At 31.8% G+C, this 22,791-nt stretch overlaps 1 protein-coding gene across 2 annotated transcripts; it reads left to right on the forward strand.

Moving 5' to 3' along the window:
• The first annotated feature begins 7,596 nt into the window (after positions 1-7,596).
• LOC111702375 (uncharacterized) lies at positions 7,597-21,200 on the forward strand. Of its 2 annotated transcripts, none has more exons than XM_023474041.1 (12): positions 7,597-7,682; positions 7,844-7,885; positions 8,024-8,078; positions 10,277-10,325; positions 10,398-10,538; positions 11,746-11,844; positions 12,616-12,680; positions 13,950-14,033; positions 14,261-14,318; positions 18,031-18,105; positions 20,326-20,439; positions 21,041-21,200. In XM_023474041.1, exons 1-12 carry the CDS (start codon positions 7,652-7,654, stop codon positions 21,170-21,172), a joined length of 945 nt encoding a protein of 314 aa, XP_023329809.1. In that variant the 5' UTR covers positions 7,597-7,651; the 3' UTR covers positions 21,173-21,200. The 2 variants fall into 2 exon arrangements, with proteins under 2 accessions (XP_023329809.1, XP_023329808.1); XM_023474040.1 differs by lacking the exons at positions 10,277-10,325; positions 10,398-10,538 and adding exons at positions 9,205-9,253; positions 9,939-10,079 and having other exon boundaries at positions 7,599-7,682; positions 21,041-21,187.
• Positions 21,201-22,791: the final 1,591 nt, after the last annotated feature.

The following is a 22,791-nucleotide window of genomic DNA, read 5'->3' on the forward strand; positions in this document are numbered from 1 at the left end:
GTTTTATACTATATAGTAATATGAATGACCTTCCCTTTGTTCAGTGGCATGTCTGATTCACAACGGTGCCCTTTAATCCTTCAACCATTACCAAGGAGGATGGAATTTTCATTATTTCTCTACAAAACCATTGTTATTTTTGATAGTTTGGATTGCAAGCCTTTCTATATGAAACTAATAATTTTGAACAAATTGGGTGCTTCATTTTCTTTTGATTACAAATTACCATTTATTAGCGTCTTAAAATAATTTATACATGTTTATTGTTTATAATGCAGATAATTGTTTCCAATATTTATCTTGTCTGTATACACTTGTTCACTGTATTTAATTGTACAGGGTGTCCCAATAAACATGGGAATTCAGTGACGAATTCGATATCTTCTTTTTATATAATTCTTTGATTTGGTATAGCGATACCTACTGAGAAAGCTGTAGTCTGTATAAGTTTCGTCTGCTATGTTCACATTTTGTTTGTTTATGTTTGACTGAATACGGTTGTACTTAGTAAAACAAGAAAATCTTTACAGTCTTTTACCCTTCTCATAAAATAAACTTTAGCAGACACCCTGTATTGTATTATTTGCATACCCCCCCCCCCTTCCAGCTGAACAATTGACTGATAAAGCAATTTGCGTTTCTATCTTATTGTTTGTTGAAAACGAAGAATAATATTCACTTTCTAAAAGTTGTAGAACATTCGTATTTTCTGTATAATAAAGTTAGCTGTTATGTTTTCACAGTTTAAGTGTAAGTAAGTGTACACTCTCAGTTTTCCGGTAATTTAAACACTATTTTAGAGATAAAACAAGGATTACTCCTCGGTCGCTGATTATACAAAGGATACCAACACCCTGTGAACCGTACATACTACTTGAAATTGAATATTCGCCTACAGTCCCTGAAACCTTTAAAATATTATTTGCCAGGGGGCGGAAACGTCATGTGCGTGTGTCTGTACCAAAAGAGTGTGTGTAAAATTTACGGAACTGAAGGCGTGTGCTATAGACAGTACATGCGAATCTCGGTATTTGTACAGTCTAGGAGAGTACATTTGTTTATTGTTTATTGTTTACTTAAAAATAAGTTTAATACATGTAGTATATTATTTATATATTTAAGTCAACACTATAAGCCCAATTTTCATGCAAAGAATATAATTTGATTAAAGTTTACAATAAACTAGTCGTTTTTCAAGCTTAATTATAATTGACAACATTGTTCTGCAATTATGAAAGTAGTCATGTTGTGTGTCTGTACCAAAACAGTGTGTGTAAGGTTTACCGAACTTGTCTGCAAAGCAGTGCGACTGGCTTTCTCATGCCAGACCAGCTCCATTTCCTTTCCCTTTATTCCTATTCCCTGTTATTTTCAAATAATAAATCTAACAAGTTTTCTGAATTTCTCTGTTTTCTACATTAACCTATTTTACTTTATTGCACTACTACTACATAAGGATTCTCTAAGAATTGTATTATATAACGTCTATTTTATCGTTTCCTTTTATTGGTACCGTAGACACTATAGACACGAGACATTTATCTCTTTTATTGAGATTGCTTGCTATGTTATTTTAACATTATTCAATACCAAAAAGAAAGTTTAATATATGAATTTAAACAATACTTGACATTCTTGAGAAAAACAGAAGTGGAGTGAGTGGAGCAAATACATCCTCAACTAAGCTTTTGGTGTGTTCTGCATTGATTGGTAGAGCTCTGACCGAAGAAATGGCGGATTCTAGTTGGGAGTGATGGTGTATTCGCATCCATTTATCTACGAGTATTTACAAAGAAGTTATCTTTGTTTGTTTGCATCCTGATCTTAACTCGTAACTTAATCTTTCTAAAATTCAAAAAGTATATAGATCAACTTTAGAAATGAAGGGAAAAGATTAACCTTGTGTAAAAATTAAAAAGAAAAAAATGTTGAAGTTTCTTCAATTTTTTTCTTCTTAAATCTTATAATACTTAACCCTTTTCACCCTTTAGGCTGGGGAAGGGGGGGGGTCGAACCAGAGAAATCCGACCTAAGGGTTTTTAATCCAAAATTGTATATGGTGAAGTTTTACTCTATGAAATTATATGGGAATTATCAGAATTAATCACACATTTAACCTAAGAATAACGATAATACCTTCCCCAGAATTATCAGATTAAGGTTCCTAGGGTACCGTCTTCTATCGGGCAAATTGCAATCTTTGCACGAAGGGCCCCACTTAGGCTTACAGTCCCTTTAAACCGAATATATATATAACTAAACCCCCTCTGTTGTATTTTATAATGCATTGTGATGTTTCTGAGAGTGTTGGTTTATAATTCCCTACCATTAGCTTTAATTGCTGCAGGGTTAAGGATGGAAATCGATTGGACATTTAAAGAAATAACACAATTTTGTTTTTAAAAATTTAAAATCGTGTGTTTTATAGAGGACGTGAGTCAGACTCTAATAAAACGCATAAATAACTTCCAGTATATATATTTCTTATAACTTATTACTAGAGGGTTCAGAACTAGAGTCAATATCGATATCGCACGTGTAGACTGTAGAGATCATATCAGTGCTATGCCCCGTATCCGTTCTATCTCATTCTGTTGAATCTTGTGGAACTAGTTTAACGCGGCCAGGCATCGTCTTCCACAGTTTCCTCTTTTGTTGTCAGCTTCAAAGAAAACATTCAATGAAGTGTTTTTTTCATTTGTCTTAAAGGGACTAGATGCGTAATTTCAAGTGATCCTAACTCCATTATGCCAGATTTACAACAGTACCAATTACAGCTGAAGGAGGATTGAGATATCCCTATTTTTCTATCTGAAGAACGGTCACTTGTAAATTTTCGTTGTGCTGCAAAGACAAGGCATGCATGGTGAGAAAATGACCTTTGCGAATTGTCATGAAAAATAAGAAAGTAATAATAAATAAGAAAATATGTTTTACATTATTATTATTCATATGCTTTACTCTTTAAATAGAGAGTCTCTTAACTTTACGTCTGCAGGTACTTTGCGGCATATACAGAACAAAATTTGTGTTTAAAGTTTTTTCTTAAAAAAGGTTGAATGCCTAACCCTAGCTGAGCCAGAAGTATACTTCTAGGTCTCAGAGATTAGAGTTGAAATCCTTGTTTAAGAAAAACTACTCAACAAGATGAAACTTCTTTTAATATCTTCTAATGAAGAAAGTTATGATCAAACGGTAGATTATATCTCTGGAAGAAGGAGAACAAGATCTGAGAAACTACCGGAAATATTATTAAGACAAAAATAATTATTTTCTTTTTTGTTTCTCAAGCAAATTAACTTAACTAATTAAACAAGGAAACTTTCATTAGGTTTTTACAAGAGAATGTGAAGAATATGATTTAATCACAAGCGGATACAGGACCCTTCCATTTAAAGATGTCTAATTCGATTCACAACGATACCAATAAAACATTTATCTCATTAATGCGGGCGATAACGTTTTTTTATTTTAAAAAGTGCTTTCTCAATGTTGTAGCAGAAATAAGCAAGTTACTTTGGCGGAAGAACCAAATCAGAAAGCATAGAGTTTACAAGAAAAAAACTTAAATATTTTTCATTTCGAAAAAATTTTACTTTAACTTTAGAAATTTTGATTGTGTTTTATAATCAACAATGAAAATAAAAATCATTTACCAATAATCACGGAATTCTTTGTTTGACTCCAAAAGCCTAGTAAAAGTAAGTGCTTCGCATGATATTTTTAGATAGATTCTATTGTATAATTAAAAAACCTCCAAAGTTAAGAACTCCCGAGTATACAAAGTTCAGAGAAATGCAATTTTCTTAATTAACCTTTGTCTGCAACAGAGCAAGAAAATGTTAGAAAAAAATAAAATAATATAATATAATGTTGTCGACAATAAGAGATTGATCTTTTTCTCTTTTTTAAAAACGATCGCTTCGTTTGAATATCGACGTAGAAAAAAAATAAACTTAACGGTCTTTTTTAAAATTGAGGTAACCCTTTAGTGCCCCGGGAGTTACATTCGTTAAGGCTAGTTAACGACAATTAAGGACGACCTTTCGTTGTCGATCTTTAGTGAAAAAACATCCAAAGCCCCCTGAATATTAAATTGAATTTTGCCAAATATTTCGCATTTCAATATTTTTAATGTTCTAGATCAATTGCACTAAATGATTAAAGGAATTGAGTTTTTGCAAGAAACTCTGATTTTCTAGTCCCTTTATATTTGTAACCCGATTTCGTAGACCTTGATTATCAAATTATAAATGTTGTTACATCAAATTGTCCTGGTTTGAAATATCAAAGGTTTTCACCATAGGTTGATAATATTTAGCGACTGAAAGAGTTAAGTTTATGGTAAAAAACCCAGTTCCTTTGTATTATGATATTTCTGGCGGACAAAAATTGAAATTAAAAAATTTATAAATGAATTTTTTTTAATTATTGCTTTCTTGAGAAAACAATGGTTCTTTTTTTATAGAAAAAACGAAACGAAAAACTATCGTTTTTAAAAACTATTAACAAACCTATCACAAGTCAGGCATCCCTTACCCATTTAAGGACATACGAGGGGGATATGAAAATTTGTGGAGTGATTGTCGTCTTTGTTCTTCCTTTTTTTCAAGAAATTTCGCTGAGGATTTTATATTGCACAATACTGCAATTGATTAATTTCTCAACTGTTTGGGAACTGTTTTAGAATTATATAATTATGCAAATTATAAATCCTTTAAAGATAATTAATAATTGAAGAAGAAAAAAAGGAGAGGAGAAGAATTCCAATTTTTTTGTTCCAGCTCACTGACAATGTTTGCCAATGATACAGTGATACAGTGATTCAACAAAAGATGATACTGTAAAGACGACCTAATGTATAACGTCCCCATAGTTTATATAAGGCTATATATAACATCTCTAAAGTTTCATCCTTTTTGGGAAACACTTTGAGAAATATCACATTATTTTCACAAGAATTAAGGAGTTGAGATATCGGGTTTACTTTTCCGTTTTACCGTCTAAATTCTTTATTTTGTATAAATACTGTACACGTCTACTTACAACTTACTCCAGCTGCTCATCGAAGTCGGCCGAAGCCGGAAATTTAAGAGAATATCGTTTTTTGGTGAATATCGTTTTTTTGGTTTCTGAGTGTTTGCGTAGATTTATTTTAAGAAATTAGAAAACAGTTAGAGTAAATAAGAAATTCAAATGTGATAATATTTCTCAACAAAAATATTGGTATCAACAAAAATGCTTGACCCCAGTCATGAAACCGGGTTTCCGAAACTGGGTTTCATATGTAATCAATGATTTTGCAAAAACTATTAGATTACAAGTTTGCAGAAAAGATAAGAATATTTGATTTACCTTAAACTTCGGGTTGTTTACTGTCGAATCAGGATATATTAGTGAATTTGAGAAAGGTTTCAAAGTAAAAAGGTGGCGATAAATGTTCATAGTCTAATTTTTCAAGTCCATCTCAAAAAGTTAGACCTCTAACAAAATTTGTTAAGGATTTTTATAGTTTTTCGGAATTTGAACGTTTTTTTTGGGCCTTTTGTTGCATTGGGCGTTTTGTAACATTAGGCGTTTTGTAATTGGGCGTTTTGTACCCACTCCTGTAAACTTATGGTGAGTAAAACACATCAATCTGACAGTAAACGCATGTCACTTGTTTTAAATTCACACAAAAGTTAATTTAGTAAATTTTTCCTACTAAAGGTTGTATAGAGGTGTTGTAAGCCCAATATTTGGCGCATTGTGCAAATATATAAATGTATATAAATATATATATACAGCCCTGTCTCTCCCTGGAGAAATATAAATTCTCAACACAAAGAAATTCACCCAACTTTACACAACTACAGTATACCACACTAGAATGTCCAACAAAATTCAAATAATAAAAAAAACATTTCCTAAACTCATAAAATAAACGAAAACATATCCTCAACTCATAAAATAATCGAAAACTTTTCCTAAACTCATAAAATAAACGAAAACATTTCCTAAACTCATAAAATAAACGAAAACATTTCCTAAACTCATAAAATAAACGAAAACATTTCCTGAACTCATAAAATAAACGAAAAAGGGTCAAATTAAAAATAACGAACGAATATGTGTTTGTGCGTGCAAACAATTATGAAAATTTTTATGGGATCGGCTATTGGACCCCCCCCCCCCGCCTCGGATCAGTGATTAAAAGATACGACAGTCTCAGAAAATTTTTTATCATCTGGCTCGTGAGTAGTTTTAAAAGTCTTAAACTTATTTTTTTCAGCATCACATTTATATCATTTATTTTTCATTAAGTAGAATTATACAGTGCGACCCAATAAACTGTGAAATAGGACTAAATTTATGATTTTAAGTAGTACAATGAACAATAAACACAACAATTGTGCAGTGAACATTAGACTCATGCACTGATCATTTTTATAGTTGGTTTATTTAATGGTTTTTCTTCAGACATAGATAAATATGAGTTTAACGTTGGACAACTCATCAAATTATACAGATATGTCACGTACACTCTTTTAAAGGGACTGTACGTGTAGTTTCGTTATAATTTCAGGTGACCCAAATATGCAAATATGGCAATGCCTGATTCACAACGGTAGCCTTGAAACCTTTATTTGAACAATAATGTGGAAGATATTGTCTTTAAGATGCTTATTTCGGATAATTCCTATATGTTTTCCTGCAACAGAAATGCGCAAGTCCATTTTTTAGAGAAACCTAAATTGAAATTAATCAGTTTGAATTTCACAAGGTACGAATGCAAGGAAAGTTACTTCAGAGGTGTACACATTTTTTGTACTGCAGTGTACTGTCTTTGGGCGGAAAAGTAAACACAAGACGGATATCACAGCCTGACAAGGAATCCATTTTCACAAAAGTAATCTATAAAATATTCTGGTAAAAGGAAACTTTTATGGGAATTTTCAAAATTATCAAAATTAAATGCTTTTAACCTCCTCGGATACTAAACGAATACTGATGCATTCTTGTTTACAAAGTCCGCCCAGAGAGAACTGGTTTTAATATGTACGCAAAGTATACGCAACCGCAATTAACTTTCCTGGCATTAGTACCTTGGAATTGAAAGTCATAAACATTGATATATAATTCATACTTGATCATAAAAGCTTTAAGGGTGTCGCGTCTCTGGGAATCGGGCCTTGACATCTGTGCATGAAGCAAGAAATATATAGACCTGAAACCGCCATATCTCATGCGTCAAATCTGTGTACTGCAGTGGGAGGAGATCAAAACAAAAAAATCAGGGGCAACGCATCTTTTTTTGAGGGAAAAGGGCCCAAGGGGTGGAATAAACTTGGTTTTTGTTGGACTGTAATATCACATCAGAGCTTTAGTTTTTTCCCTTCAACTTCTGTGAGGGCACTGGGTTTGTTTACATTCCCCCCCCCAGTGTACAGTACATAATATATATGCGTATATCTGAGTTGAGGGTTCCTGTAAATATGTTCCTTGGAATGAAGAATCACTTGAAAATGCGCATTCAGTTCCTTTAACATCAGAGACACAGATGTGTTTACTTTGAAATTACGTTTTCCACGTCTTTTGTTTAAAAGATAAGAAATAAGTAAATAAATAAACATTTTGTCTTGATAAACTATTATGCAGAATACAGTTTAAAATGAAACTGCTAACAGCTGTGGCCATTTTGGGTGATTTTTTTTATTTATAAACCTTTAGTTTCATGATTTTTAGAGTTAAAATTTTAGAAATCCCAATAAATAGATTTGAGGATTAGAAAACTAGACTTTGTGGTGAGCGCTCAGTTTCTATCGAGACATTTCCATGATTTGTATTATGCTTCATTTCATAGGCTTTCTCATACCTCTGATTGAGGCCCAGGGCAACTCCTCAGGTATTTTCTATTTTACTTTTTTTCAAAAAAGCTATTTTTCTGATACCCCTTTCCCCTCCCACATGGTCCAACTTTGTTTTTAGGGGTCAATTTATTTACTTTTTAACCTTTTTCATTTTTCTTCATTTTCTTCTTCAGATCTTTACTCAGAGTTTGAACTGCGAGTAGATGAATACCTAACAGAGACAGCTCGGTACAAAATTTAATATTTTTTGCACAAAATTATCCTTCTTGCTCTCAAATTCATTTAGCTTGAAATGAAATGGAATCTATGTTGCAAGATCAAATCAGATTTTTTAGAGGAACTGTATACTTACCAGTTTGAAACCTGCATGTCCTATTCACAACGGTTCCTTAGTAAAATATTTGTCTGATTAAAGGGATTGTTGCTCGGTTGCGTCATTAAAGAGAAAATTGATAAAAACGACTCATAGCGAAGAACGTAGCGTTCATACAAATTCAGAAAGAATGGAACATACGACTCAGATCGAAAAAGAATCAATTTAATTCCAAACAAATCATTCAGATATTACAACCTATAATCATCGATAATTTTTGGACGCATTCGTATAAAGTTGATATTTCATAATATTTTTTAATTTTTCATGATCTGATAGTTACTTTTAAAAACATTTATTCTTGTTTCGAGGATTTTTGATATTGAAGACGAATTTTCCTATTTTCAAAAATCTAACGCCAGCCGTGAAAGCAAGTTTTAAGCCAAATATTATTATTTTTAAAAATCTAATTTATATGCGTCGAAAAATTATAGATGATTATAGGTTGTAATATCTAAATGCTTTGTTTGGAATTAAATTGATTCTTTTGCAATCCGAGTCGTATGCTGCATTCTTTCTGAATTTGTACGTTCATCGCTATGAGTCGTTTTTATCCATTTTCTTTCATTTTTTGCAAACACTCCCTTTAAGAATGAATGAGATTTTCATTTTGTCTACTTAAAAATGTATCTTTTTATGATTATGGTTTCTCTACAAAAATGATATTCCTAATTTCGATGCAGGAGCAATATAGGAGTTTATAAGAATCAATCACTTTTCAAGCTAAAAAACCTATGATTCTACATTCTTACTTACAACCTTGTAAAGAGTACCGTTGTGAATCAAGCATCCCCCTCTATAAATACAACTTCAGTTCTTTTAGAAGTTGTAAACTTTGTTGTAACTTTCTGAACTTTACTGTTATATCTGCTGGTTCAAATTTGGGTTTCTTAAAAATACTTCGGGCATTTAAAGTCTAAACATATTTTTATGAGTACTGAGAATGGGATTTTTACAATAAAAAATGTTTAAATTTTTTAGGCAAAATAAATGTGATATTAATAACGAGTTGGTCAGATTATACTTACAGGTGGCTTTTCTATGTTTTTAACATAGCTTTCATCTTGGAAAACTATTTATAATCATCACATTTAGCATTAAATCATGTTTTTGATGGTAATAGTACTTAATCATATTTACAGATAAACATAGGACAATTGTTAGATACTTATATAGTAAAATAAATAGTTTTAATGATAGATATATGTATTATGCACAGGACTAGATCATTCTTAAGTATAGATAAACATATCGTGTATACGGATTATAAATCATTTTAATGATAGATAAACATATTGTGCATAGGACTAAATCATTTTAATGATAGATATACATATCGTGCATAGGACTAGATCATTTTAATGATAGATATACATATCGTCCATAAGACTAAATCATTTTAATGATACATATACATATTGTGCATAGGACTAGATTGTTTTATGATAGATATACATATCATGCTTAGACTTGATCAGTTTATCTGTTAGATATGAATAAAATGCAAAAGACTTACAGTTATTATACTGATAGATCTACACATCCCCCATTTAATAAGTTTCTCGAAAAATAGATCAATTTTACTTACTTATTTTAAAAACTTTAAGGTCAATAAACTTTTACCAAATAAAAAAAATAAGATAATTCTAAAAAGCAAAATATTTTTTATGAAACGTTTCAAAACTCTCTTATCAAAATAATAGCCTGTTTGTAAGGATGACGAAACATTCTGTGCCGAGGGTATACTTGGTCAAATAGATCGTATAAATCAACATACTGATGGAGTTGATTTCTCCTTGCATAGCATTGGCTTCTTGCTTCATCATTTCTGGGAGATCCATCTTCTCACAACAGAGGTCTTTGTCAATAAAAAAATAAGTTTCCACAAAACTTGAATTTCTGTAATCTTAAACATGGAATGACTGAAAGACATACGATTCCTCGAAATAGAAATTAAAGCTCTTTAATTCTGGATTTTCTCTTGATTCTCAGTACTCATAAATATATCTCTGGTTTCACGAAAGTAAAGTGGATTAAATTCAAATTTGTTTAGGAAAAATGGTTGCGATATCTATGTAGAATTAGTAAGGCTGTACTTAGAGGTTTATTTTTACTTGTTTCAAAACACATTTTATTTGAAAAGTTTTTTTTAAAATAATGCTTTTTAATTCAAGGATGCTGAACTTTTTTGTGAAGAAGCAATTTTTGAAGAAGTATCTAAAGTGAATGCTCACACAAATAGTGTTGATTTCTATCTACATGCATTTGGTTTCATTCTTCATCATTTTTGGGACAATCCACTTCTTTCAACCGAGGTGCGCTTTTTGCTTTGGGCATTTTTTATATTAAAGGGGCCGCAGGATTTACAGCAGAGAAAATAATCCAAATGTTATTTCTGAGATATATATATATATATATATGACATTTTTGCTTGAATTAACGCCTTAAGTCCCTTTAAGATTTGTAAATAAAAATCACATTTTATAAATATGGACTGAGAACATTTAGAAACATTTTTAAAGCTATTTTCATGAAAAAAAGAGCTTGGATTTCAAGAGTATGACTATGGTAGAAACAGAAGTCTTACGAATTTAATAATTTCAAATCCTTTTATCTTTGCAACCTGAAGTTTTAAACTGGAAATTATATTTCTGACAGACTTCATAATTTAAAATATCAAAAATAAAAAGTTGCAAAGATTCAGAAAATAAAGTTTGCTGACTTTTTTTTCTATGAAATAAAGATAATGCTAAGTGTTCCAAGAATGAGAAATCTTTGATTAAAATAGAGAAATTATTGGCCAAAATATTTGACTTAATAAAAGTTAAAAAAATACTTTTTCTGTCACTCCATGTTTAAGTTTTTTTTACAATAAAAGATTTGAGTCTTTGCGACAAACTTAAATTTTGTCATCCCTATATCTTTGTAACCTGATGGTGCAAACCTTTCATTTTTTAAACTTATATTATTTTTTTTAAATCAAAATATTTATTTTATCATGTTCTATGATTAAATTACACAATTTTTTTTAAAAATAATAATACAATTCATCGAGTTTATCAAATTTTATCTGTATTACATTTTAAAATTGTGACGAAATCATTATAACATTTATGACCATGAAAAAGTTTTTAATTTTTGATTTTCCTTTTAGAAAAAGGAAAGGTTTTTGAAATTACAGTTTTATCTTTGTGCTTCGTAACCAAAGATTGGTTTAAGATGTAATATTACTGTTTAGCAAATAACATTTTTAAACAAAAAAACTTTCGTTTAGAAGTGAAAAGATCATTATGTAATCTGACTTTTTTTGTTTACTAATGACATAGAAACTTGTACTATCAGCTCATTTTTGGTATATTGTAGAAATTTTTTTTACATTATATTATTTGATCTAATAGAACTTAAAGTTTAAAATTTCTAAGGTCTACGACATCCAGTTGTAAAGAGGGATTAGAAACTCAGAATTTGTGGCAAAAACTCAAATCAAATTTTTCTTCATATTGTAAAAACAATATTTTTTAGATAAAACGTGAAATAGTGAATGCTGTAATAAATATACCCTTGTTTTTATCCTACCCTGGCGAGCTTAATAACATGCAATACTGGTCAGAAAACCACCAGGTTAAACGCAATTTTTTCTCATATTTTTTTTAATTGTTAAAATTAGTAAAAAAACACATTTTTTTTGGTCAAGCTTCGCTTTGGCTTGTTTTTGATGATTTTGGATTTCTAAAAAGCATACTGTTAACTTTCACTACATTCTTCCTATAAGTGTATGTGCTTTCTTGAAACTTAGCAGGTGTTTTATCCTAAGAGAACGAATCAAAAACTTTGTTTTAAAATCATCATTTTCTCTTTCTCTTTGGCTGAGATTTTCTCTCCGGGTCAAAGTTGTCACATATTTATGTGGAACCTTTAAAAGTCCCAAACCCTGAAAACGAACAAAAACACACTAAAAAGATTAGCAACCCATGTTCGAATGACCCTCTGATAGAGGCCCGGTTTTTAGTATTTAAAGATGTGTTTAAAGATGTGTTTAAAGATGTGTTTAAAGTGCTCGGAAAACGAAAATCACGAAAATTCTATGTCCAATGCAAATTTTAAAAGATCAAATGAAAATTTACTTTCCGTGACTTCTTAAGTTTACATATTAAAATCTTTTAAATCCCAAAAGATTGTACAAACAGCGTATTCAAAATTACAGGAGTTTTTGTATTTAAATAATGATAACTCTATCACCCTTGAACAGACAAACATGTTAATGAGTACTATATAGTGAATCAGACACACCAATCAACATACACATGACATTACATTTAGAAGAATGTAAGAAAGTTTTATTGAACAAAAATTATAAAGAAATAAGATTTTTTAATTAATTTTGTTTATTAGATTGGATGGTATGCAGCTGAATATCTGATTGGAACTGGGCTATCTAGCAAACCAGAGTTATCAAAGTAAATTAAAATACAGTAGGTCCCACAAACCAGAGTTATCCAAGTAAATTAAAATACAGTAGGTCCCACAAACCAGAGATATCCAAGTAAATTAAAATACAGTAGGTCCCACAAACCAGAGTTATCCAAGTAAATTAAATAACAGTAGGTCCTACAAAAATAAAAATTACAACACGACCAAGCATGATATTGCGATAGTTTTACCGCCTCTAAATAAAACTGCTCAAAAGAAAATTTTACTTGATTTCTTTTTTTGAGTTTTTAACTATAAATGTATCTTTAATAATTTAAATTAATCAATGTATCTTTGAAATGTCATGCGTATTGGGATACCTTGTTCTTTATCATTATATTTAAAGAAATATTATCTTAGAAAAGAATCAGTTTGATTTTTTACCAAAAATGCATCTTCAGCGCTTTTTGCATGTCGGAATAAATAAAGGTTTTAAATTTTTAAAAGAATTAAGTTTTTGTCACAAACTCTGATTTTCTAATCTCTATATCTCTTGGCAACCCAGAGTCGTAGATCTTAGATATTCAAAGTATGAATTCAGTTAGATCAAATATTCGAAGAAATATCAAAGGTTTACACCATCAGGTTAGAAAGATATGGAGATTAGAAAATTTGAGTTTCAATTCCTTATTGGCATTCACTTCACACTTAAATTAAAGTTTTGAACCACAACACTTTACAACTACAGCGTTACCTACAGCTGCTGAGAAATTACAAAGACAACTGAACTAGGAACTCCAAAATAGTAGTGGCATACATTAAATAACTGATTGCTTGCCACAATCCATAATTTATTTGCAACCCGAAGGTGCAAACCTTTGATATTTTAAACTTTGATAATTTGATCAAGCAGAATTCATAGTTTTAAATATAAAAGGTCCACATCATTAGATTTAAGGATTAAAAAATAGTTGTTTGAGGCAAGTAATCAGCTCCTTATACCAAAACGATGTTTTTGTTCGTCTCCTAGACCAGTTTTGAAATATATATCTTTTAAGTAATCTATATATAAAGTTGTAATCTCTGGTTGTCTGTCCGATTATGACTCAGGAATCCTTGATTTTGATTAGGGAACTTAGGGAGAGAGTACGGAAATGTGTTTGGTTTAAAGATTCTTAGTTGAGTTAATCGACTTTTATAGTGAAAATTCAGTTTCCCGAGTAAAATCGACCAAGTGCGGGTGAACGGTAAGATTTACCCTGGGACGCTAGTAAAAAATAAAATATCAACAGTTTTGACATATTAGTTTTTTAAAGCACCATATTCCCGTCCTCTGGAAAGACAGCAGCCTACCATGCTGATATGGGACGCTACAGGGTTATGAGATGGCTGGACTTCAGGTATACATAGAAAAGGACTGCACACTAAATGTATACCGGGACTAATTATACAAAACATAAACAAAAATTATAAATTTTCGTTGGGATAAACTTGAACTTTTTAAGTCTACCAAAAAATCAACCGAATTGTTTAAAATAAAGACTTTGTAAGAAATTTAATTTAACCAACTCAATGTCAGGGTTTCTTCTTTTTATTTCTGCATAAAATTTACTTAGATTATTCTAAGGCTGAAGTATGGATTTTCTGAATTCAATTCTGATACTTATGGGCCTATTGCATACAAGGTAATTTTACTGTAGAAAAACACTTTTTGCATTGCAATCTTATAAAGCATAAAGCATTTTTAAATCTTGTTTCCATGATCAAAACACCATCAGAAATTCTTTGAAATCTGTGACCCAATGTGTTGTCGAAGTATGTAGTATGTACCTCCTTCTCTGTATATATCCAAGCGTGTAATGCAAGGAAAGTTAATTGCGTTAGTGTATACTCTGCGTACATATTGAAACCAGTTCTCTTTGGGCGGAATTTGTAAACAAGAATAGATGCATCAGTGTTCGTCTAGTATCCGAGGAGGTTAAAAGCATTAAATTTGATAATTTTGATAATTCACATAATGCTTTCCTATGAGTGACCAGAATATTTCACTGATTTTTTTATGTGAAAGATGGATCCCATGTCCGGCTGTAACATCCGTCTTGTGTTTACATTACCGCCCAGAGACAGTACACTGCAGTACAAAAGATGTGTACACTTCTGAAATAACTTTCCTTGCATTACATCCTTGTATATATCTATATACATATATATATATGTATATATACAGATATATTGTCTGTCTGTTGGTTTATCTGCCTGACTGTATCTAAAAAACATCAGAACGACCCAAATAGTGTGTGGCAGCTCACAAAACCTCTGGGAAGGTTTATATATGATAAATAGAACTTGAACAAATGTAGCACTGCAGAAATGTATTTTCTAATCTTTTAANCCCCCCCCCCTCCACATTTAGCTGTTAGAACTTTAACAGATCCCTTCCTCCCCCCATATACATTTATATTTTAACTTCATGAGATAGGCGCAGTTCCAAATATTACCACAAGAGTCTCTTGAGTTGAAAGTAAAATTGAATTATATACAGAAAATAAAACGGTTATTGTTTTAAAAAAAATTACATTTCATAGAATTAGATATTTGTATTGTATCATGAGTAAATCGCTAACAATACTGTAACATTTGTAATAGTCCCATGCTCAAAGTTATAATATAAAGATAGAAATATCCAATAGATCACAAATGTTAAAGTGTAAATTAGGTAAGTACATCAAATGACTACATTTACTTAATGCTTGTAAATGTTAATTACCATAAAGTTTGAAAGGAATGTTTAAATGGCTCCAATGGATTTAGCAACAGCGCTTTATAAAAGGTATAGGAAAGGTGCTCTACTTTTTGGGCGCATACATATTCTCTATTCTGTTTTGGTCCAAATTTTGCTGTCAAGCTGCGAAGCTGTCGTTCCAAGCTGCTCACTTCAATACCGTGAGAAACCTGAAACTTAACTTCATGGGGGGTCACATGGGGGGATGTGAATTTGATACCCAGACAAAATATGAGGTGCGGCGAAAAACGAGTTGAAATCGCAACATTTAGACGAGGTTTGCTTAGAATAGAGGTGCGCTCTTTTACATGGCTGAGACGTAGCTCTCCAAGAAGAAAAGAACGCTTTCGGGTCTCATCGGGAGATGACTTGCCTAAAACTCTAGTTTGCAACCTAATGCATAAAGGCACACTGCAAATTTCACACAAAAGTCGATTATTATTTTGCCAATTACTTATTTTAAACTTAATAGAGAAACAGACACGTAGCATTTTTAAAATGTATATGTCTAGGCCTACAAAAAAAGGTGAGTTGTCGAGGTAAAACTAAAGACCAGCTGCGACAGTTCAAAGTCGAGGCTGAATAAAAGATTGATGACTAAGTTTTATTGTTGTCTTTATCTTAGTAGGCAGATCTTTGATATTTCAATCATATTTATTCGACTAGAAGTAATAACATTTGAAATATTAAAGTTTAACACCACACAAAGATTCAGACTTATAAAAAGCTATGCATCAAATTTCAATGTTCAAAATTTCTAATTTTTACTTATTAATTTTTGTCCCTCAATTTGAAGATTTTGTAACTGAAAGTAACCAATTGAGAGCAGCAAAATCATAATTTATTTGTGTGAACATTTTTAAATAACCCTTGAGTTATGAGATTCTTTGCTGAAACTGTAAATTTTGGTCAACTTGCAGATAAGTTTTGCATAAAAATTTACATTTTGCGCAATACTTCCGATTTTGCGCTAATTACGCAAAAAAACTGCGCAAATACGCGCAAAACTTATAGCGCGTCATGCGCAAAGTTGCGCAAAAGTTACAAAAATTACTTAAATTGTGCACACAAAATATTGTCGTTTCGTGGAAACCCTTCTTTAAGCATAACCCAAAGCAATTTTGCAGTGAATACAGACATATTTAATTCACTTAGCTTGTGATTGGATAATAAAACTATTTGATTTGTACTTGTAACAACATCAAATACACAATTCATTATATTGCAATATATTGTTTTCTGGTTCTCACTGTATAATGTATATATATGCCAAAAATGAATATAATAGTTTAGGATAAAATTAAGTATTTCAAATTCTTTTTTTATATAGAGTTGTGAGTGAATGCAATATATCATTTTAGTTAATGTAAATGCATTTGATATAATTTTGTAATCTAGCATTAAATTTTTTAATTTTGCATTAACGCTTTTTTAATCTATTCTAGTTTAGAGGTGAGGATCTACCCTTCCTCTCAGTTTTTTTATTAAAACTAAAACGATGTCTATATGATACATTTTTTAAAACGGAAAAGGCTCAAATATTCTTTGAATTCCAATCACATAATTTGAGAAAAAAAACGGTTAAAAAGTTAAAGGCCTGAATCTTAGATTGATGAAAAATTTAATTTTTAATTTTTTTCAAGGAAAATGTAAAAATTCAAAACAGCCCAACCATGGGATACAGTTCAACTCTGTTTACTAATCAATTTTATGTATTATTAAAATATTTTAAAATTTTTATCTAAGGTTGGACAGGAAGTAGAGGAAGGAACATTTTTATTAGAACAAAGGTAAAAGTATTTCGACCATTTTGAAGCCTCTGAAAATGTATTTAAAATTTTTTTGTTCCTCCATTTAAAAACAATTATGTTATTGTCTCTTTTAATGCAGATGTTCTAAGATAGATAGATGAATAAGCATTACTTAATTGGATTCATACCTCAAACCAAGGATGTAATACAAGGAAAGTTATTTCAGAAGTGTACGCATCTTTTGTACTGCAGTGTACTGTCTCTGGGCGGAAATGTAAACACAAGACGGAAGTCGAAGCCTGACAAGGGATCCATCTTTCACATAAAAAAATCGAAAAAATATTCTGGTCATAAAAAAACTATTATGTGAAGTGTCAAAATTATCAAAATTTAATAATTTTAACCTCCTCGGATACTAAACGAACACTGATGAATCTATTCTTGTTTACAAATTCCGCCCAGAGAGAACTGGTCTCAATATGTATGCAAAGTATACGCGAAATCAATTAACTTTCCTTGCATTACATCCTTGTATATATCTATATACATATATATATATGTATATATACAGATATATTGTCTGTCTGTTGGTTTATCTGCCTGACTGTATCTAAAAAACATCAGAACGACCCAAATAGTGTGTGGCAGCTCACAAAACCTCTGGGAAGGTTTATATATGATAAATAGAACTTGAACAAATGTAGCACTGCAGAAATGTATTTTCTAATCTTTTAAAAATCCATAGATTCATGGCGACTTAAATTGCTACCGAAGAAAGAGGCGCAAAACGCACTTAAACCTTGAATTTCTATAAATAAATAGTTTATTGGATTCTTAATATACAATTAAATATGTTTTATGCAGGCTCTAGTATCTGTGGTTGCTTGTGCTCCAGATCAAGATGTAAGAGAGAAGGCATCTATTGTAATGAATCTTCAGGTAGAAAGACGGTGGTGCATTTTTCGACCTACGCAAATCCGCTATACGTCACTTTTGACCTACGACAAATCCGCTATACTACACATCCGACCTACTAGCAAGTAATTTTACAGCTGGTAAATGGACTTGTGGCCGTAGCGCCCGGGCCCTTAGCATGTCCTAGGCGCGGCGCTGGGCCCAAAAATTGTCTTAACCTGACCTAACCCTCAAATAATACCAAATAAACAGCTGGCGTAGTTCCGATATTGCAGTAGGTCGGAAAGTTAGTAGGTCAAAAGTTCAGTGGAGGGGATGTTGCGAATAGACGATGTAATATTACTACGAGTTACGAGTACGACACACTAGAAAAACAATTTGAAGGTCGTCTTGATCTCTTCAAATTATTTGTGGCAGTCATTCTTCAACCCACTTTTACATGATTTTTTAAACAATAGTTAAAAGATTCTCGTGAAGTCATAGCATCTCCAAGATGGGGTCTAGCCTTTTAGTGCTGTCAATATCACCGGATATATTAAGAATATCGAAATCGGAACAAAATTCTTCATATTCCGGCAATACTAAAATTAAAAGCATAAAAAACAGAACATAATTTTTGAAATACTGTCATGTTTCGTTGAACACCCTGTATTTAAGATTTTAGCAAGGTTTTGTCATCAACTTGTTTTCAACTGTAAATTTTGAATATCTACACAGTAAAAACCAGAAAACTCTGGAATAGGATCGACGACTTTAAGACTTAAGTTATGACTTATAAATAGTCTAATGAACATAAGGCACAGAAACTGACCAGTGTAAACAGACCCTTTTAACTTAATAAGTGATTTGATAAGTTTTAATAAGTTTTTATAAGATGTAAAATTAATAAATACTATGCTGAAGGACCCGGCGTTGCCCGTGGAAAAAATTATGGCCTAAATTACACCCCCCGGCAACCTATGAGTGTCCAAAAAAATGAATGAATGTCCTGTTCATTATATAGGCTAGCTGGAGGGCCCGGCATTGACCAAAGAAACAAAAACAAAACACTTTTGAAAAAAAATTGTAAAAAATCTATGAGTGTTCACAAAAAAGTTCAGCCCAATCGGTCCAGCCGTTTGGACAGCTTTTGGTGACATATATACGAATGTCTTGTTTTTTATTTCATAGATAGAACACCTAAGTATTGCTATTATGTCGTCTTCCTATTCTACAGTTTTCTGGTTCTCACTTGATCTAATTATATTTTTAACATGATGATGTAAACCTATTTGATATTTCAAATATTGACGTTAGATCTTTCAGAATTCATAGTTAGAAATATCCAAATAGATCGTCAAATACAAAAGATGACAACAGAAAAATCGACCAACTGCGCACAACGTCACAAGTGTCAAATATAAAAAGAAAGATGACATTTCCTCTAATCAGTTGATATGATTTCCAAGACTCAGCTGAGATAAATGTCGTTTTTGTAGGAATACGTAGCAAATATTTACAACTCAAAATTACATATAGTATTTCAACTATCGTTTGGTGGCTTTAAACATCTTATTATGTAAAATGAATAACCTGACTGAAGTATACACATTATATAATCCTACATAACAACAAAAATAAAAATAAAAATATAAAAAAACAAAAATATTTAAAATCATTTATTAAAAGATAAATTGAGTTTTTTGTTTAAAATTTCTTATCATGTTATGACATTAAGATTGCTTAGTCTTTGGAAAATTTAATGAAAAATTGTAAAAACAGAAAAAAAGAACACAAAAATTGCACTAATTTCACTGAAAGATAAGCACTAAAGTCTATCAATATCACTTCTATTTATAGTTTTTTCAGATACAGAAAATAAGTCAACACTTATGACGTAGGAACAGCTGTAATAAAAGTGTACGCATTCTGTATTAAGTCAACACTTATGACTTAGAAACAGCTGTAATAAAAGTGTACGCATTCTGTATTAAGTCAACACTTATGAAGTAGAAACAGCTGTAATAAAAGTGTACGCATTCTGTATTGCCATTTATTGTACTAGACATCCTATTTGAAAAACCTAAAGTCTAGGGAATTACGTTGAAATGATATAAGATTCAAATAATGATTAATTTTAAATTCATAAAAATTTTCATCTGATCCATACTTGATCTGACAAACCTTTCATGGGTACCGTTGCAACTAGGGCATTATGATCTGTGCATGGAGGGTTACTTGAAATTTAACATTTTTTGTTTCCAGCTGTATGACCACATCCTTGGAAGTCATGGTATAAAGCTGGCCACAGCTAGAGGTCGAGCTTACAGTGAAAAAAAGCTAGGTCAAGGACAATATGGTCACATGTGGCTCATTAAGGTTGTATATAATTAATAATTATGTATATGTAATCATCTATATATATAAAGTTGTAATCTCTGTTTGGGTATCTGTCTGTTTGTTTTTCCGATCAAAACTCAGGAACCCCTAAACCAATTTGCCTCAAAATTTGATTGGGGAACTCGGGAGACCCACGGGAATGGGTTTATTTTGGTTTTGAGATTCTAAGCTGAGTGGGTCGACTAGCGAAAGTGCGGGTAAACGGCGAGAGTGACGTGTGGGTTTAAAAGCTCATGACATAGAATTCGAGGCATTCTTGATAAAAAGGCTTGTTTAATATTCAATGATAAACCATAGGGCTACGTCTTAGGGGTTATTGATGAATCCCCGTGGGGGTCTGAATTTTATTGGCTTAAATTTTTTCTGAAAGTAAATGATATATTTCTCAAAATGAAATTTTAGGCTGAAAACAACAAATCACGCTAAACTAAGCTAGCGGGTTGGTCAAATAAGCTATACTAGGCCAGGTACTGCCTAGTTGAAACCGGTACATGCAACGCGTCACAAAGGCCGGTAAAAAGGGTCGGTCCTGTTCAAATTCAAATTTACCCTAGTTTGTCGTGAAATATTTGTATTCCAGGGTAAAGGGACTGAAGACGAAATTATGATTGAGTATGGGTCTGCACAATCAACATATTTCACCTTGGCAACTGTTATGGGCAGATACAGGATACCAGAAACTTTATTAAAAGTAACATTTTTCTTAAAATGAGATTTTTATAAATTATCTTTTGCACAGTGATAACCAAAAACTATGAGATAGGAAGACGAGTTTCAGACTCAAGTTATGACTTAAATTAAGGTTTCCATTCGCAAAACTTTTGCAAAAGAAAGCGAACATTTTTGCTTTCATTGTGCTACATTTTTGCGTGAACAAATAGCACTTTGCACAATCATTCGCAACCTTCACTTCGCTCAAAATTGCGCTAATCTGCTTTCGCTTTATTTTTTTTTGCTCAATTTTGCGGAACAAATTCTCCGTAATTAAAAGGTTGAATAAAGGTTTAATCTATAAAAATTAGTTCTCGATGAGATTGCACTTTTTTCAATATAATTTTAATGCTTAAAAAGGAACAGCCCGACTGGACCAGATATCGTAGATTTTACGCAGACCCCGTCGAATGCGTTGATTTCGACGCTTTCAAAATTTTAAAAAGGAATTTTTTTAAATATGTTGAAACCCGATATTAGACGCCTCCATTTCCCCCCATATTCCTCACCCCCCTTCCCTTTTTGGTCCAGGGACGAAATACACTTTGTTTTAGCGCCGATCATTTTGAAGGCGGCCATAAGCCACAACATTTTTCCCTACTATGCCATATATGAGCTTTTTTGTTTTCCGGCAGCCATAAGCCACAACCGTTCTGTCCTATAGTTAACGCTTACTCATGAATAATGTCATTATATATAAGTCTACAGCATGAATTGTTAAAAATGTACAACGTACTGTAGGTTTACAGAATATTATGTTTGCACGATATTTGCTACAGTCCTTCCAGGCCACAACATTTGAAAACGCAATAATTGCCGGAAGACTTAAATAATGTGACATGTAAGACGTCAAACGGTTGTGGCTCAGGGCTGCCGGAAGACAAAAAAGCTAATATGTGGTATGGAAGGAAAAAACTGTTATGGCTTATTGCTGTCTGCCTTCCCGCCCTCGCTCACGGTACATTTAATTTCAAATTACAGACAGTAATCCTGGAGCAGATTTCAACTATGCTGTAGAATAAATTGAGAAATTTAAACTGGTTAAAATCTAGACTGTATACATGGTTTTCCAAGAAAATAAGTGTAAGCGTAATTTCAAGTGACCCACCATGCAAGCATGACAATGCTAACCTAGAAAAGAAATGGTTTATTTCTAATAAGTCCACAATAATTTCTAAGTTCTCATGCAGTAAAATGAGCAAGTCACTTTTTATAGAGAAACTTCAAATGAAAATAATCATTTGTCAAGATTGTAAATTTTACCATCATAATTTAAACTTGATCAGGCAACGCTGTTAAGGATACCTTTGTGAATCGGACATTGCCATCTTTGCATCATGAGGCACTTGAAATTACACTTGCAGACCCTCTGTATCATGAGGCACTTGCAATTACACTTGCAGACCCTCTGTAAAGGTGTTGTAGACGCAGTTTCAGATGACCCTCCATTTAAAACTTGGCATTTCAGATTCAAAACGTTTCCCAGCTTTAAACCTCTATCTAAGTAACATTGAAGATACATTGTCATTTTGTTAAACTTGTTAACAACTGTATTACAAATGATAAAATCAATTTTAAAGAAATACCACAATCTAAAGTAGTCAGTTTTCAAAAAGAGAA

This window comes from Eurytemora carolleeae, unplaced genomic scaffold (assembly GCF_000591075.1).
Source record: "Eurytemora carolleeae unplaced genomic scaffold, Eaff_2.0 scaffold510, whole genome shotgun sequence".
Lineage (NCBI taxonomy): Eukaryota > Metazoa > Arthropoda > Copepoda > Calanoida > Temoridae > Eurytemora > Eurytemora carolleeae.